Source organism: Trichoplusia ni, chromosome 13 (assembly GCF_003590095.1).
Source record: "Trichoplusia ni isolate ovarian cell line Hi5 chromosome 13, tn1, whole genome shotgun sequence".
Taxonomy (NCBI): Eukaryota; Metazoa; Arthropoda; class Insecta; order Lepidoptera; family Noctuidae; genus Trichoplusia; species Trichoplusia ni.
This window is the reverse complement of record NC_039490.1, coordinates 9,817,503-9,833,345: the sequence shown is the minus strand read 5'-3', so window position 1 is coordinate 9,833,345 and position 15,843 is coordinate 9,817,503. Positions and strand designations below refer to the sequence as shown.

At 41.9% G+C, this 15,843-nt stretch overlaps 1 protein-coding gene across 4 annotated transcripts in view; it reads left to right on the top strand.

Moving 5' to 3' along the window:
• LOC113499906 (S-adenosylhomocysteine hydrolase-like protein 1) overlaps positions 1 to 15,295 on the top strand; it is a 51,349-nt gene extending 36,054 nt beyond the window's left edge. For 2 of the 4 annotated variants that reach the window (XM_026880508.1, XM_026880509.1), the window contains exons 2-11: positions 6,141 to 6,248; positions 6,909 to 7,111; positions 7,982 to 8,120; positions 8,728 to 8,904; positions 9,786 to 9,918; positions 10,472 to 10,598; positions 10,967 to 11,044; positions 11,521 to 11,700; positions 13,362 to 13,529; positions 14,029 to 14,187. In XM_026880508.1, the coding sequence (XP_026736309.1) occupies positions 6,161 to 6,248; positions 6,909 to 7,111; positions 7,982 to 8,120; positions 8,728 to 8,904; positions 9,786 to 9,918; positions 10,472 to 10,598; positions 10,967 to 11,044; positions 11,521 to 11,700; positions 13,362 to 13,529; positions 14,029 to 14,187 (1,452 nt within the window). In that variant the 5' untranslated portion in view covers positions 6,141 to 6,160. Of the gene's footprint in view, positions 1 to 6,140; positions 6,249 to 6,908; positions 7,112 to 7,981; positions 8,121 to 8,727; positions 8,905 to 9,785; positions 9,919 to 10,471; positions 10,599 to 10,966; positions 11,045 to 11,520; positions 11,701 to 13,361; positions 13,530 to 14,028 lie in introns of all 4 variants that reach the window. The other 2 variants (XM_026880507.1, XM_026880510.1) reach the window with 2 other exon arrangements.
• Positions 15,296 to 15,843: the final 548 nt, after the last annotated feature.

Genomic DNA, 15,843 nt, shown 5'->3' with positions numbered 1-15,843 from the left:
ACTTCGAGAAAAGAAGTTTCTCAATGCTTTTCTTTTTTTTTTTATTTAAAAAAGAACGACACCGCATTAAAAAATTTAGTCCGTGTGTCGCGGGTATTTCATAAAGATTCAAGTCAACACTGACTGTCCTTACCGGGATCGAACCCGCAAGACGTCGTCGCCGTCGCGCTCAGTGAGTTTGGCGCGATAACCTCAACCACTCGGATATCTGTGCAGTCAAGTTTGGGCACTTTGGGACTGACTGAACCGCCGTGTACAATCTCCCTCCGCATAGCCTAGAAAATAGTTAATTATAAGAAGTAAACCAACCTCTTCAGATAAGACTGTCTGATTATTAATAATTTCAGTACTGGTCTCATCTAGCATACCACCGTCCTCGGTTACGCAGAATGCCTGAGCGATCGGGTGACAACCGCATCGAGGCAGTAATGCTTTAGGTATCTACTTGTTATGACTGTTTCGTGATAGACGAGGTTAAGAGTACCTGCAGTTCACATTATGTACAATTGACGTCGTCTTTAAAAGCCATTTTTGCTGTCTATCAGTAATTGTCAGTTTTTAAGTTATTATTTAAAATAAGGCAAAGGCTCCTTGCCTTTCTAAGGCATTTAATCCTTGTGTCGTGGATATTCAGAACCAGCATTTATGGATGATAATGCTTGTACTATGTTTGGAATGAACCCGCGACATGTCGTGCTTAGTAGGATTCGTAGTGACCTCTACCACTAGGTTGTCTATGCAATCAACTAGTCAATATTCAAGAGGCAAAACAATAAAGTTGGTTAGTACAGTTTGGTAGATAGTCGCTCTGTAAAACGCGATCTTCAATATACGGCTCCCCTGCAACTGGCTGTAACTCTTGAACCGTGGGGGATAGACAGTTAAAATTTACACAGATGATATATTTCCGTTGCCATTAAACAACAAATACTTAAAATCTAGGAGGATCATGATCGAAGGATGATGCAACGGTTGTTACGATCTCCGTTCAGAAATTATAGCCATCTACTTTCTTCTCACGGTAGTCAGATAGGAATTGTCGACTCGAGCGTTCTCAAAAAAGACAGAAAGAAAGTGGTGATATATCCTACTTCCATTTCATTTCTCGAGTTTCAGCGAGATAAACAAACTGCAATCCAGTCTATTCCTATAAATTTTCACATCCTAGGAAGACGCAGTGAAGAAAAGACATCATTTAAAGAAGCGAGGACGCAAGAAGCCGTATGTTACGTAAATAAGGCGATCGATGCAAACGAGACTTCGCGGTTGCCATTCTGAGCAACAAGGTCATTCACGAATAGCTGTAACCAATGTAATAATCAATATGTTAGCTATGAATTTATATGAATGAATGTTATACTTTAATGCTGGGTTCAATCCAAAATATCCGATCGGCAGGGGACTGTGCCCCAAATCGACTGAGAGCGACGTGTTGTTTCGATCCCCGCGTAGGATAAGCATTTGTGTGATTCTCGAATGCTTGTCCTGAGTCTCAGTGTCTTTGCGCATGTGACTTGAATGTTTTTGAAAACCTCCTCGTCGCGAGGTCTGAGTCGATTCTAAAAGACTTTTTCGCATCTAATTGAATACGATTACGCTATGCGTAGTCGATGACAAAAATGACGTATTTTATTGTTTATGTTTGGGCTCAGAGCCAACCTTCTCGCATTCGGACCAATTATACTTGAAGTTCGAAGACAGCCTTATTGAATGAAGCCAATGACATTAGGAAAAATTTTACTCGCTTGTACCTATAATAATAAAATCACATAACGCCATCTAGTCACGTACTAAGCAAAGCTTATGAGTACTAGACAACTGATAAACATACTTATATGTTTCTAAGTACTTACATACAGATAAATAACACCCAGACACAACAAACTATCGTGCTCATCACATAAACGTTTGTCATGGGTGGGAATCGAAGCCACGACTTCCGGTACACCAGTCATGGCCACTAACCACTAGACCAACAGGCCAGTCAAATAAGACATGTAATCTTCTAAAAAATATACATGAACCGAGCTAATCCTTATCCCTACTAATATTATAAATGCGAAAGTAATTCTGTCTGTCTGTTACGCTTTCACGTCTAAACTGATTTTAATGAAATTTTGATACAGAGATAGAGTTGACCTTGAGAAAGACCATAAGAGAGTTTTTATCCCGGTCTTATGAAGGATAACTCTTGGAAACGCGATATAACCGACCTCGACGCGGGCGAAAAGCTAGCAATTAATAAATCAAGTTTTATTTGATTGTTTTTAGTCTTAAGTCCAGGCTAAGAAAAATATACAGGCTTTATTACTTTTGGCAAGAGAAGCGATGACCATAATATAGACGTTTCTTAAGTCCCGTCACGTCTGAACCGAATATAAAGTTGCTTTTATTTTTATTAGTAATACCAATTTTCTTAAACTCGACCCTCGGATAAGGGTCATTGGAGTTCTGTTTTATGCTAACTAGAATATTTTCAGAATAATAATAATACAGTATTCTGATTGATCGATATAAAGGGCCTTAAGATTTCGGATCAAAAATCACTCATGTTGAAATGAAACTACTTATACGGATTTTATCGCGGTTTAATTTTAGATTTTAGTTCCCGACGTTTCGACACCTTTGCAGGTATCATGGTCACGGGCAGACTGATGGACAGATGGCTTCTTCTTAATAGAAGATGTTGCTCGTTCTACCTTCATATTTTTAATTAAGACCGGTCTAAATTGTCGAAACGTCGGACACTAAAATCTAAAATTAAACTGCGAAAATACTCATATAGGCTGGTAGACATGTACAGATTAAGAATGAAATTTTCTCCCATCTAGATCTCCGGAAGACCGTCTTAAGCCAACAATGGTATCCAACGAATGGCTTGCCACCTCATATGATACTTGTAACGTGTGAAATGGGGATGAAAGTACTTGCCTTGTGGCAGAAAATCTCTGAGTCTTCGAGGATTAGTCGCCATTTTGAATCTTTATATCTAAGTGAGGTTGTAGAATAGGAGGGTTATGAAAGATGTAGGTATCTGTGCTTCAGTTATCCATATATATGTAGTAAAAGTGTCGGGTTTGATATACCAATAAATTGTTTTTAGGTTTTCGTACCCAAACTGTAAGAACGGAACTGGTGATAATGGTTTGCAACGTTATTTTGATGGGTGACCATTTTCTTTTGATTTTAATTTTCTCTTTTTCTTGCGTATTTATGCAGAACTCTCAGGATCGCGAGTCCGACTCGTATTTGGCCGTTTTGATTTTGTTTTATACAAGACAGCAGATGAAAAGTATGTTTTTTGAAACTAAAAAGTTTGACATTTCCTATCTGACTACCCTGAGAAGAAATGTCGAAACAAACTCATTGGTCGTACATACATGTGAGATCTTTATATCCTTAATCTTCGTGAGTGACGAAGGCTACATTCATTTTAGCCATAAAAGTTATGGGCATTTTCTCATTATTCCGCGGTTTACGTAATCTATATTAAGATTATAAAGCTGAGAAGTATGATTGTTTGTTTGAATGTGTTAATCTCAGGAAATACTTTTTCGAATTCGCAAATTCTTTAATGGTAAGATAATTCTTGGAGGAGGATATATAGGTACCATTACAGTATGACACAAGGACAAAGTCGCGTGCAACAGCTAATTAAATACAAACATGCAAGGCGCTAGTTTCGATGTTATTACAACCAACAGTTTACAAAGGACAGTGTCCCCAAGCCACGCTAATTTGGCTTTCATTCAAATAAACACAGACTGAAAAACATAAAAAGTACATCGAACCGCTTTCACAGCGACCTCCAAAATATTACCGAAAACACAAAGACTCTACATTTACCAAATTCTTGTAAATTCTGTCTTAAGTACCCTTGATAGGGTGCGTTTTCCATTAAAGGAATATGTCGAGTTAATAATGGGTTTTTGTGAATGTCCAATGGATCCAATCTTCTTGAAGGGTTGATTTTGAGATTAGAAGTCGGAATAAAAGGAATGAACTCTTTGTGTTGCCAAAGTAATAGTTCTAGTAATAGTATACTTTTATACTAATATATAAAGCTAAAAGAGACTCATGGACGTTTGCATTCTCCCGATCCTCACGTATGGCGCACAGACATGGTCTTTGACTTGTCAGCAGAGGTCCGCACTCGAGGTTTGCCAAAGAGGAATGGAACGGAGTCTTCTTAACATTAAACTTACGGACAGAATAAGAAATACTAAGATCCGTGCCACAACCAAACTTTTAGACGTTACTCATAAAGCTGCTACGTTGAAGTGGAATTGGGCTGGTCACGTCTGTCGTATGCCAAACAACCAATGGGCAAAAATTACCACTGAATGGTCCGTGACACAAAACCGACGTCAGCGAGGCAGACCCAGACGGAGATGGCGGGATGACCTGGATTCGTTCTTACCGAACTGGTCACTCGCGGCTCATGACAGAGACAAGTGGAAGAAGAGTGGGGAGGCCTTTGCCCAGCAGTGGGACATTCCAGGCTAGTAATAATAATAATAATAATATAAAGCTGAAGAGTTTGTTTGTTTGTTTGTTTGAACGCGCTAATCTCAGAAACTACTGGTTCAAATTGAAAAATGATTTTTGTGTTGAGTAGACCATTCATTGAGGAAGCTTTTAGGCTATATACGCTGCGACTAATAGGAGCGAAGATACAACGGAAAATGTGGAAAAAACGGCAGATATAAATCATAACTTATGTCTTCTAACCACGCGGACGAAGTCGCAGGCAACAGCTAGTGTTATAATAAGAATCTTGGGATATTTTATAATTGAAAATATTATAAGACTTTTCCCTAGTGTTTGTCGCTCCCCTGAAATCTTGTTACGAGGTTTTCATGTTGTTTTTACCTCCGAACTTTGTACTGGGTGAACAAATTTTGTTGATCCTTTTTTAATTTAACGTGAATGAAATGATTAATCGCATCGAAAAGTCATCAAGTCAACCTCATTAGTTTTTATTTAAAGTAGGAACGTTTTTAAGTTATTGATTATTAATAATATATGTATGTTAAAATATTTTAAAAGTACAGTAGGGTTGCTGTGCACAGATAACCCTATATTAAGAAAGGGTAGAAGAATAATGTTGCTATATTCTCTGGGCTCGGAATAAACTCGTATAAACCAGGGTTTACCCACTATTTACCTCGTTAAATCTAAAATAACAAACACACACAAGACCCTGACGAATTAATTTTACGCGATAGTCGTTGCAAATTACAATGCCGATAACACCAATACTGTTGCTACGCTTAGTTTGAACGATAAATAATAATAACTATTTTTGTTTCTAACGTACCTTGATTTTCTCAATCAGAGATGGATTTTTCGAGATTATCCTATATAATACATTTATTTGATATGCGCTTGTGATATTGTATGTCTTATTAAAAAATCGATTGGTAGTTTTCTGGAATGCGATTTTTCTAATCAGAAATTTGATATTAATCTTTGATATCCAAATCAAAATAGCTCTATGATTAAAAAATAACTCTACATATATCAGATCGGTTTAAGAATTATTGACACAAGTTAGCTAAAAATTTAGATTAAAATTTACTATTTACTACCTATTTTCAGAAGAAAGTATTCCATTCCAGTATGGACATAGCTCAGAAAAGACCAGACGATATTTAAATTAGAGTGCTCACTACTATACAACTAAAGTTGTATAAAAAACTGGTTTTATTACCTAAACTAAGGGCTCATTTAGACGATGCAAGAAATACCATGCAAGTTGCAATACATTATACAGCCGCGTAGCTCTTGTTTCTAAGGTGATGCATAATCGTCAGTAATGTCTGTCTATCGACTGCACGGATAGCCGAGTGGTTTAGGTCACCACGCCAAAACCACTGTGCGTGTCGTGTCGCGGGTTCGATCTCCGCGTAGGACAAGTATTTTTTGTGATCCACAAATGCTTGATCTGAGTCTGGGTGTCATTGTGCATGTGATTTGTATGTTTGTAAAACCCCCGGCGACACAAGGATTAAATTCCTTAGTGCAGGAGTCGTTTTAAAAAAAAATGTAATACAACTAGCACGATAATTCACGCATCGTCTAAACAGGTCCTAAGAGGTTTTAATAAATGTTGTAATTATAATTAAAAGTACATAAAGGTAGTAATATTGTGTGAGCGATGGAGGTTCCTGCTGCCAGCATTATTGAGAAGAAGAAATCAAAAGAAGCAAAGAAGAGATATTCTATTGTATCCGGAAGTGATTTTTGTAAGTCATATTTTGAAGGATCTAAACGCTTACCGCGCGGGCTGGTTCCATGTGGCCCAGAGCAGAGAATCGTGAAAGGATTTGAGACGTTTGCCCAGCAGTGGCTCACAGTGGGCTAGAAAAAAATATTTTAAGGGAAGGTGTGGACGAAAGCCACAATTACTTTTAAGGAAAATCTATTACACTCGTGTCGTCTTTGAAAGTAATACAATGTATGTCGATATTACGATTTATACTAAGGATTGTGTTAATGGCGTCATTTGAGTGATTGGCAATAAACTATGACGTCACGTATTTCAAATCAATGTCTCCTCTTGAGTTTTAAGTGATCTTAAAATAAGTAGAGCGTGTATTACACTTTTATTTATTTATCCGAAGGACGTAGAATAAATAGCATCCCGATTTAATTTTGAGAGAATGCACTGTTAACGTTATCCCGAAGCACCATCTGAAAGGTCTTACGCCAGTATTTTAATATTTAAACAAAAAGAAAACCATAATTAAATTAAACTAGATTTTCTATCACTTAGTATTTTTTTGAATTAGCCTGTGTAAGATCCGATTGCTAGCCACAATTTTCATATTTTTTTCTAGCTTTGAGTGCTACACTCATTACAAGAACCTTGGATATTCTTTAAACAGAACCTCTCATTGCTCCAGGGTCATCATCAGACGAGGACGAAGGCGTCCAGCCACACGAGAAGGCCATCGCAGCCGGCACACCGAACCCAGCCTACTGCGTACGTAACGTTGAGCAGCATGCGTTCGGCAGAAGAGAGATTGAAATCGCCGAGCAAGAGATGCCGGGGATAATGGCGCTCAGAGCCAGGGCCAAGGAGGATAAACCCTTGAAGGAGGCGAAGGTAGGTTTAAAACAAATACTAATAGGGTTACTCTTGAATTTTATCAACAGACTTAAAAAAGGATTGGGATCAATTAGTCCTTTTTTTTTGTATTTCTTACTCCAGAACTTCGGACTGGATCGACCGATTTCGTTGATGCTTTTTTTCGTATGACGTGAAAAAGCTGTCGTTTGGTCCAATATAAATATTTTGTCAAGTTTTGATTAGAAGTTTTTATTTAGAGTTGCATGTATTCGGTGTTTTTGTAGTATAAAAATATTATTTTAGTCTACCTGATATCCCAGTAGCGTAGTGTTGATCAGGTAACTGGGTTGAGGAGGCTAGATAAGCAGTGGCACCTTGTAAAACGCTGGTACAGCAGAGCAGCCGGTTAGACTGGAAGCCTACCCATCATAGTTTGGAAAAGGCTAACCATACATAGATGGAAATCCTCAAATCATGTTTTATGTGATTAGCCTAAACGCTGGCTTGATCGATAGGTCTTCGGTTGAGCTCTCAGAACTACATCTACGTTGGATTTATTAACTTGTGACGTCTAGTAATTTTAATTTATGAAATACTAGCTTACCCCCCCCCCCCGACTTACCGGGCTTACCCCCGACTTCGTCCGCGTGATTTTTGATCGGAAGCCCTCGAAGATGTATATTTTTCCCCGTTTTTACTGTATCTTCGCTCCTATTAGTCGCAGCGAGATGTTATATAGCCTTCCTTGATAAATGGTCTATTCAAAACAATTTTTTTTTAATTTGATCCAGTAGATCCTGAGATTAGCGCGTTCAAATAAACAAACAACCTCTTCAGCTTTATATATTAGTATACCAACGCATGAAGAGCCTTGATTGATATCTTTTATATTGTGTTTTCCCACAGATAGTAGGATGTACACACATCAACGCTCAAACGGCGGTGCTCATTGAGACGTTAGCGGCGCTCGGAGCCACCGTTCGCTGGGCGGCCTGCAACATATACAGCACACAGAACGAAGTGGCCGCAGCTTTAGCACATGCAGGTAAGTGATTCTTGTAGACTTTTAGAAGAAAAAGCTCCCGTTAGGCATAAATTTGGATGGATATAGGGGAAGAGGACGACCACCGAAACGATGGACACTCTACAATTGACTTTACCGTTAAATAACTTTTAACTTAGTTAAGTCCTTAGATATAGCTAGCTGTAAAAGTGGTAGGTACGATGTGTCGCAGGTTGTCATGCTTATCCTGAGTCTGGGTGTGTTTGTGCATGTGATTTGAATGTTTGTGAAACCCCCAAGACATAAGGATTCAATTCCTTTCAAGAAACATCTTGCCAATATGCTTTGGACTCTCCAGCAAGGACAATTATGACCAATTGCCAATTTCTACTAATTAGAATCATCATTCAAGCCTTTTCCCAACTATGTTGCGATCGTCTTCCAGTCTAACCGCTTGCAGCTAAGTACCAGTGATTTACAAGGAGCGACTATCTGGCCTATCTGACCTCCTCAACCCAGTTACTTAGGCAACACGATACCCCTTAGAATGGTTGTCAAACTTTCCAGTCTCTGACTAGTAAAATAACAAAATACTCCAGAATATTTCATCTCACATATATATCATACTCTCTTTCCTCCACAACACCAGGCTACGCGATCTTCGCCTGGCGCGGCGAGAGCGAGGAAGCGTTCTGGTGGTGTATCGACCAGTGTTGCTCTCCCCACGCGGCCGCCTCCTGGCAGCCCAACATGATCCTGGACGACGGGGGCGACGCCACGCACCTCATGCTCAAGAAACATGCGGCCGCCTTCAAGCACATCAAAGGTTTGTATCACTGAGAGAGAATACTCGATTTTCCCCGTTTCAGCTTCCCGAAGATGGATGTCGATAAAAATAAATTTATTAAAAAACAGTTCACATTACGTAGTACACGAAAACAAATGGCTCAGATGTAATATCAGTAAAAAATATGTTAATCATAATAGACTAAAACATAATCATATACGAGAAAGACGGTCTAAAGCTAATAGGTATATTATAGGGATCACCCGAACTAGGAACGAACGAACGATGGCGTTCTATTGGTAAGGCCTATGTTCAGCAGTAGACGAATATGGACTGATGATACTGATGGTTTCCTCAAAACCGTAACCAGAAGGATAAAAATTGAATCCTTTTACTGAGCAACCGGTGCCTGGCTGTATATCATCAGGCTGTATCTCTTGAACCGTGACAGCCAAGTTGAAATTTTCGATGATGTATGCCACTATAATCATTTTAGAATATAGTAAGGCCAACGAGACGAGATAAAGAATGTTAACAAACTTTCAGGTGTTCATGACATTTTTATTCGAATAAACTATTATACAGTTCGAATTTTGACAAAAATGAAGGAATGAACTTGTTCACAACATGGCGGACCAAATGTTGACAACTGTCGTACTGACTGCTCTCTTGTACCACGAAACACATAACGACAGCTATCATCGACCGACTCACGCCATATATGCGCGTACGAGTGATAAGGACAGGGATAATAATACCTCGCTATCGCAATGTAATTCAGTAACGGTCCGCTTGTTTACGTTTTTTTCTTGTCTCGTTGGCCTTACAGTTAATTTTAGCTTACTATCCATATTTGTTCTAAACCCATTCCTCTCAGGTTCAGAACTATACTGATTTTCTCCATTATATCACTATTCCAGGTATAGTTGAGGAGAGCGTGACGGGCGTCCACCGCCTGTACCAGCTGAGCAAGGCGGGCAAGCTGTGCGTGCCCGCCATGAACGTCAACGACTCCGTCACCAAGACCAAGTTTGATAATCTGTATTCTTGTCGGTGAGTCACACTGGATTCATTAGTTCGATTTAAATTTTAGTCTAAAAGTAGACGTGTATTGATAAGAATCCATTGAAGCCACTGCAGAACAAGTTGCTCGCAGCAAAATGAGCTTTCGAAGAGCCTCAAAGGTTAAGCTACGTTTAATAAGGTATGTAGTTGGATGGGTGACCATGAATGTCATAAAGAGGTTCTCCGTGTTTCGGAAGGCACGGCAAAAAAATATATTAGCAAAACAAAACATCTGGTTTTGTTATTATTTCTATACTTTTCCACCTACGTCAACATACATAGTTGGGAAAAGGCTAGGATGACGAAGATAATTTTCATACACATCATCAGACATATGCATAACCAGAAACTACGTACCTACTTGTTAATTAATGATTTCTTCGTTAATAAAAAAAAAGACTTAGCGTTAAGGAACTTAGGCTTTAACTTTGGTGTGCAGTCAAAAGATTAAGAGAGCAGATTAAAAATATTATTCTTACCAAAACAAATAACTGCTTTTATTTACTCTTCTATATTTTACCAAAAAAACCTTGTTCCTCAGGGAAAGTATTATCGACGCATTGAAACGCAGTACGGACCTGATGTTCGGCGGTAAGCAGGCCGTCGTCTGCGGCTACGGGGAGGTCGGCAAGGGATGCTGCCAGGCGCTCAAGGCGTTGGGATGTGTGGTCAGTGTGTAGTGGGTTCTGTATAATGTTGGACAAATAGTTTCTTAAAGGGATATGGTTCAGTATGTTGTTGTACAGATGTTTTTAAAGGGGGCAAGGAGGAGGGGGTTTTCAATTCGGCGGATTTTTTCGTGATGTTTGTTTCCTGTGATCTTGGGACTGGATGAATCTATTTTGTTGATTCAGTTTTCTGAAATTGAAAAATATTTGACAAAATTTGAAAAAAAAAAATATCTCCATTGTAGACTCTCATGTGGGAAAAATATTTAACTTTAATGTGACGAAAACACTCGCTCATATTTAAAACGGAAATTAATAATTTTCTTCTTCTAAGATTTTGTATTAATTGTTCCTTATTTTCGTTTCAGGTATATGTAACAGAAATAGATCCAATCTGCGCACTCCAAGCTGCGATGGATGGTTTCAGAGTCGTCAAACTAAACGAGGTAAGAAATTGTATACAATATCACAACCCTTCATCATCAGCATCATCATCATCATCATCAGCCTTTAGTAGTCCACTGCTGGACATAGGCCTCCCCCAATGTGCGCCATATCACAACCCTTACCAACCCTCATTCAAGCATAATATAATGATGTATGTATTGAACTTGGCTCAAATTTTTGCATTTACGTTTTTGGGTCGGTTTTATCCGCGATGTTAAGCCGGTTAATAAAGCGCTAATTGTAAATTATTTGCTTAGGAACACCACTTCTTTTTTGACTTATTATTTTTTTCCTGCGCTTACTCGCCATTACCGAGCTGGTTTCCAAGTTTTGCCTTTCTAGGTCATTTAGAAGTAGTTTAAATATCATTACTTTCCCTCTCCCAAGGGAGTCCTTTTGGATTCCTACGCCTCACCAAAAAACAAGTCTGTTTCTTATGTTAATTTATAAAATTCTGTATGTATGTCTATAACAGGTGATAAGACAAGTGGACATAGTAATAACAGCGACTGGCAACAAGGGTGTAGTGACACGCGAACACATGGAGCGGATGAAGAACGGCTGCGTCGTGTGCAACATGGGACACAGCAACACCGAGGTGGACGTCCACGCGCTGCGGACTCCCGACCTGCTGTGGGAGAGGGTGCGCAGCCAGGTAACTTGCGGGGCTAGGGGCGCGTGGTGGGCAACGTGGGACACAGCAACACCGAGGTGGACGTCCACGCGCTGCGGACTCCCGACCTGCTGTGGGAGAGGGTGCGCAGCCAGGTAACTTGCGGGGCTAGGGGCGCGTGGTGGGCAACGTGGGACACAGCAACACCGAGGTGGACGTCCACGCGCTGCGGACTCCCGACCTGCTGTGGGAGAGGGTGCGCAGCCAGGTAACTTGCGGGGCTAGGGGCGCGTGGTGGGCAACGTGGGACACAGCAACACCGAGGTGGACGTCCACGCGCTGCGGACTCCCGACCTGCTGTGGGAGAGGGTGCGCAGCCAGGTAACTTGCGGGGCTAGGGGCGCGTGGTGGGCAACGTGGGACACAGCAACACCGAGGTGGACGTCCACGCGCTGCGGACTCCCGACCTGCTGTGGGAGAGGGTGCGCAGCCAGGTAACTTGCGGGGCTAGGGGCGCGTGGTGGGCAACGTGGGACACAGCAACACCGAGGTGGACGTCCACGCGCTGCGGACTCCCGACCTGCTGTGGGAGAGGGTGCGCAGCCAGGTAACTTGCGGGGCTAGGGGCGCGTGGTGGGCAACGTGGGACACAGCAACACCGAGGTGGACGTCCACGCGCTGCGGACTCCCGACCTGCTGTGGGAGAGGGTGCGCAGCCAGGTAACTTGCGGGGCTAGGGGCGCGTGGTGGGCAACGTGGGACACAGCAACACCGAGGTGGACGTCCACGCGCTGCGGACTCCCGACCTGCTGTGGGAGAGGGTGCGCAGCCAGGTAACTTGCGGGGCTAGGGGCGCGTGGTGGGCAACGTGGGACACAGCAACACCGAGGTGGACGTCCACGCGCTGCGGACTCCCGACCTGCTGTGGGAGAGGGTGCGCAGCCAGGTAACTTGCGGGGCTAGGGGCGCGTGGTGGGCAACGTGGGACACAGCAACACCGAGGTGGACGTCCACGCGCTGCGGACTCCCGACCTGCTGTGGGAGAGGGTGCGCAGCCAGGTAACTTGCGGGGCTAGGGGCGCGTGGTGGGCAACGTGGGACACAGCAACACCGAGGTGGACGTCCACGCGCTGCGGACTCCCGACCTGCTGTGGGAGAGGGTGCGCAGCCAGGTAACTTGCGGGGCTAGGGGCGCGTGGTGGGCAACGTGGGACACAGCAACACCGAGGTGGACGTCCACGCGCTGCGGACTCCCGACCTGCTGTGGGAGAGGGTGCGCAGCCAGGTAACTTGCGGGGCTAGGGGCGCGTGGTGGGCAACGTGGGACACAGCAACACCGAGGTGGACAGTGATCCTTCAGTCCTATAGACCTTAACCACGACAGATAGACCCCAGCCAGACTGAAGACTACGCAGAATTGCAAGTCAAATGTTCAGTCTGATAGCACTCCGACTGCAATTGAACTGCTATCGCACTGCAGATTTAATTGGCAGTTCTATTGCACTCGTGTAAACTGCATTCAAAATGCACTTGAAAAGCACTTTGCGATTGGATTGCAGGTGAAATGCGGTCTGTCCGTTGTCTAGAAATTTTGATGTTGATCATTATTTAAAGCAAGTGATTTTAAATATCTGTGTTACTAATCATACCACATACATTTTTATTTAAAACAAGTACCCAATAATAATCTTCTCCGACCACAGGTCGACCACATAATATGGCCGAACGGTAAACGCATAGTGTTACTAGCGGAGGGCCGCCTCGCCAACCTGTGTTGTTCATCGCTGCCGTCGTTCGTGGTCTCTGTGACCGCGGCCACGCAGGCGTTAGCTCTCATCGAGTTGTATAACGCGCCTAACCATCGGTATAAGGTGAGGAGGGTGGAGGATGGAGGAGTTTGGGGGAGAGTGGTGGAATGTTGGGGAGTGAGGAGGAGTGTGGAGGAGTGTTGGGGAGAGTGGAGGAATGTTGTGTTGGAGAGAGTAAAGGATGTTGCGGAAAGTTGTTGAATGTTGGGGGAGAGTGGTGGAATTCTGTGGAGTATGGTGGAGTGTTGGGGAGGGGCGAGGAATACTGTTGATTGTGGAGAATTGTTGGGGAGCTGCGAGGAGTGTTGGGGAGACTGGTGGAGTGTTGGAGAGAATAGAGGAATGTCGAAGAGTTTGGGGAAATATGGGGGAGAGTTGGGAAATGTTTGAGAGTAAAGAGGAGTGTTTGGGCGTGAGGAGGATTGTTGGGGAGAGTGAAGAAATGTTTATGAATGTTATGTGTTTGCAGGAATGTTGAGGAAAAGAGCTAAAAAGTTGAATAAATAAAAAAAACGTGTATTAAAATTGTATTTGTAATTTATACTATATCTGTCCCTCCCAGGCCGACGTGTATCTTCTCCCGAAGAAGATGGACGAGTACGTGGCGAGCCTGCACCTGCCCACGTTCGACGCGCACCTGACGGAGCTCACGGACGACCAGGCCAAGTACCTCGGCCTCAACAAGGTGGGGCCCTTCAAGCCCAACTACTACAGGTACTAGCACTGCTCACACACGCCTACCGCCGCGCGACCAGCGGAACTATGACACAGTGTTGACGACAGGTGTGTCGCAATTGTGAGTCGTCGCGTTAGTTGAAGTATTGTTGGCAGACAGTTACTCAACAGTTGACAAATAGTAGAGCAACTGTTGCCACGCAGTTGAGAAACGGTTGTCATATAGTTGCGCCACATTTGCCACACAGTTTCGCCACAAACTAGGTGTATTTCTACATTGGCGCTTACAATCATAAGGCTATTGTCGTGCAGCTATAACGCAGCTATTTTTCGATCATGACGCAATTGCCACGCAGTCGTCACGCAGTTGCGACGCAGTTGTCTCACTAGCGTTTAGTTATTAGATAAAATATGTTTGCTTTGTGTAAATTGTTTAGTTTAATTTGTATGAATGGTGTGTGTATCGAACGCAGTGCCCACGCTGTAACCGCGCAGTGATTGTCATTTTAACCGATTTTGTAGTAGAGTGTTATGTTATAGTATTAATAAAAAAGTGAAATTAGTACTTACTATTAATAATGACACAAAAAAGTTGTACAAATATGTATGTATTGTATTATCAAAAAAAAAGCTTTGATTTTGATGTGAAAATGTATGGAATCGCTTTAAGACAAAATTTAATCAAAAATCATTTAATCTGTTCATATATTCGATTCGTTTTAGCAAATATCACAATTAACCTTATATCAAAACATATTAATTTGGGGCCACGCTTTGCAAGCAAAAATCAAATAAAAATATATCTTAATTAACTTTAAAAACCAATTTATTCCATGAAAGAACACATCAAAATTGGCCTAAAGTAATATAAAAATGTATGTGTGAGAAAATCATTTTGTAGTATGGCGGTGAGATTTTTAACCGACGGTATAAAAAAAGGTGGTTATGAATATGAAATCGTAGGAGTCCTATAATGTTAAGTCGCGGTGCCTATAAGCAGATTTATATTTTGAATAAATGTACAATGTTTTACAAAATACTTGAGCACTTTCATAATTAAAATCAAAAGGAATGTTGATTAGCCAAATAAATAGAAATCTTCTTTATAACTGAAAAAAATATATTGGACATGTGTTTTTTTCAAAATAGTATCATCATCCTAGCCTTTTTCCCAACTATGTTGGGGTCGGCTTCCAGTCTTTTACAAGGAGCGACTGCATATCTGACCTCCTCAACCCCAGTTACCTAGGCAACGGGATACCCCTTAGTTGCCAGACTTTCAAGCTTCCGACTTCCTGTAACGACTGTCAAAGATGAATGAATAACAGCCGGGACCCACAATTTAACGTGCCTTCCGAAACTCGGAGGAACTCGTTATGACAAAGATGGTCACCCATCTACGGACCAACTGCGTGAAGCGTAGCTTAACCTGTGGTCGATTCACTGATGCAGTTGAAGTTTAGCCACGAACTCCTCTTTTCAAAATAATAATCCGAATCAATATACGTCCCACTGCTGGGCACAGGCCTCTCCCCGTATAGGGAAGGTTTGAGCATTGATCACCACGTTAGCTCACTGCGGGCGATTTCAGATTCCAATATTTGTAATCCAAGTTTCCTCACGATGTTTTCCTTCACCGTTTGTCAGTGGTGTCTTAGAATAACTAAGAAACTACATTTAACTTTGGAAAATTCACTTTGAT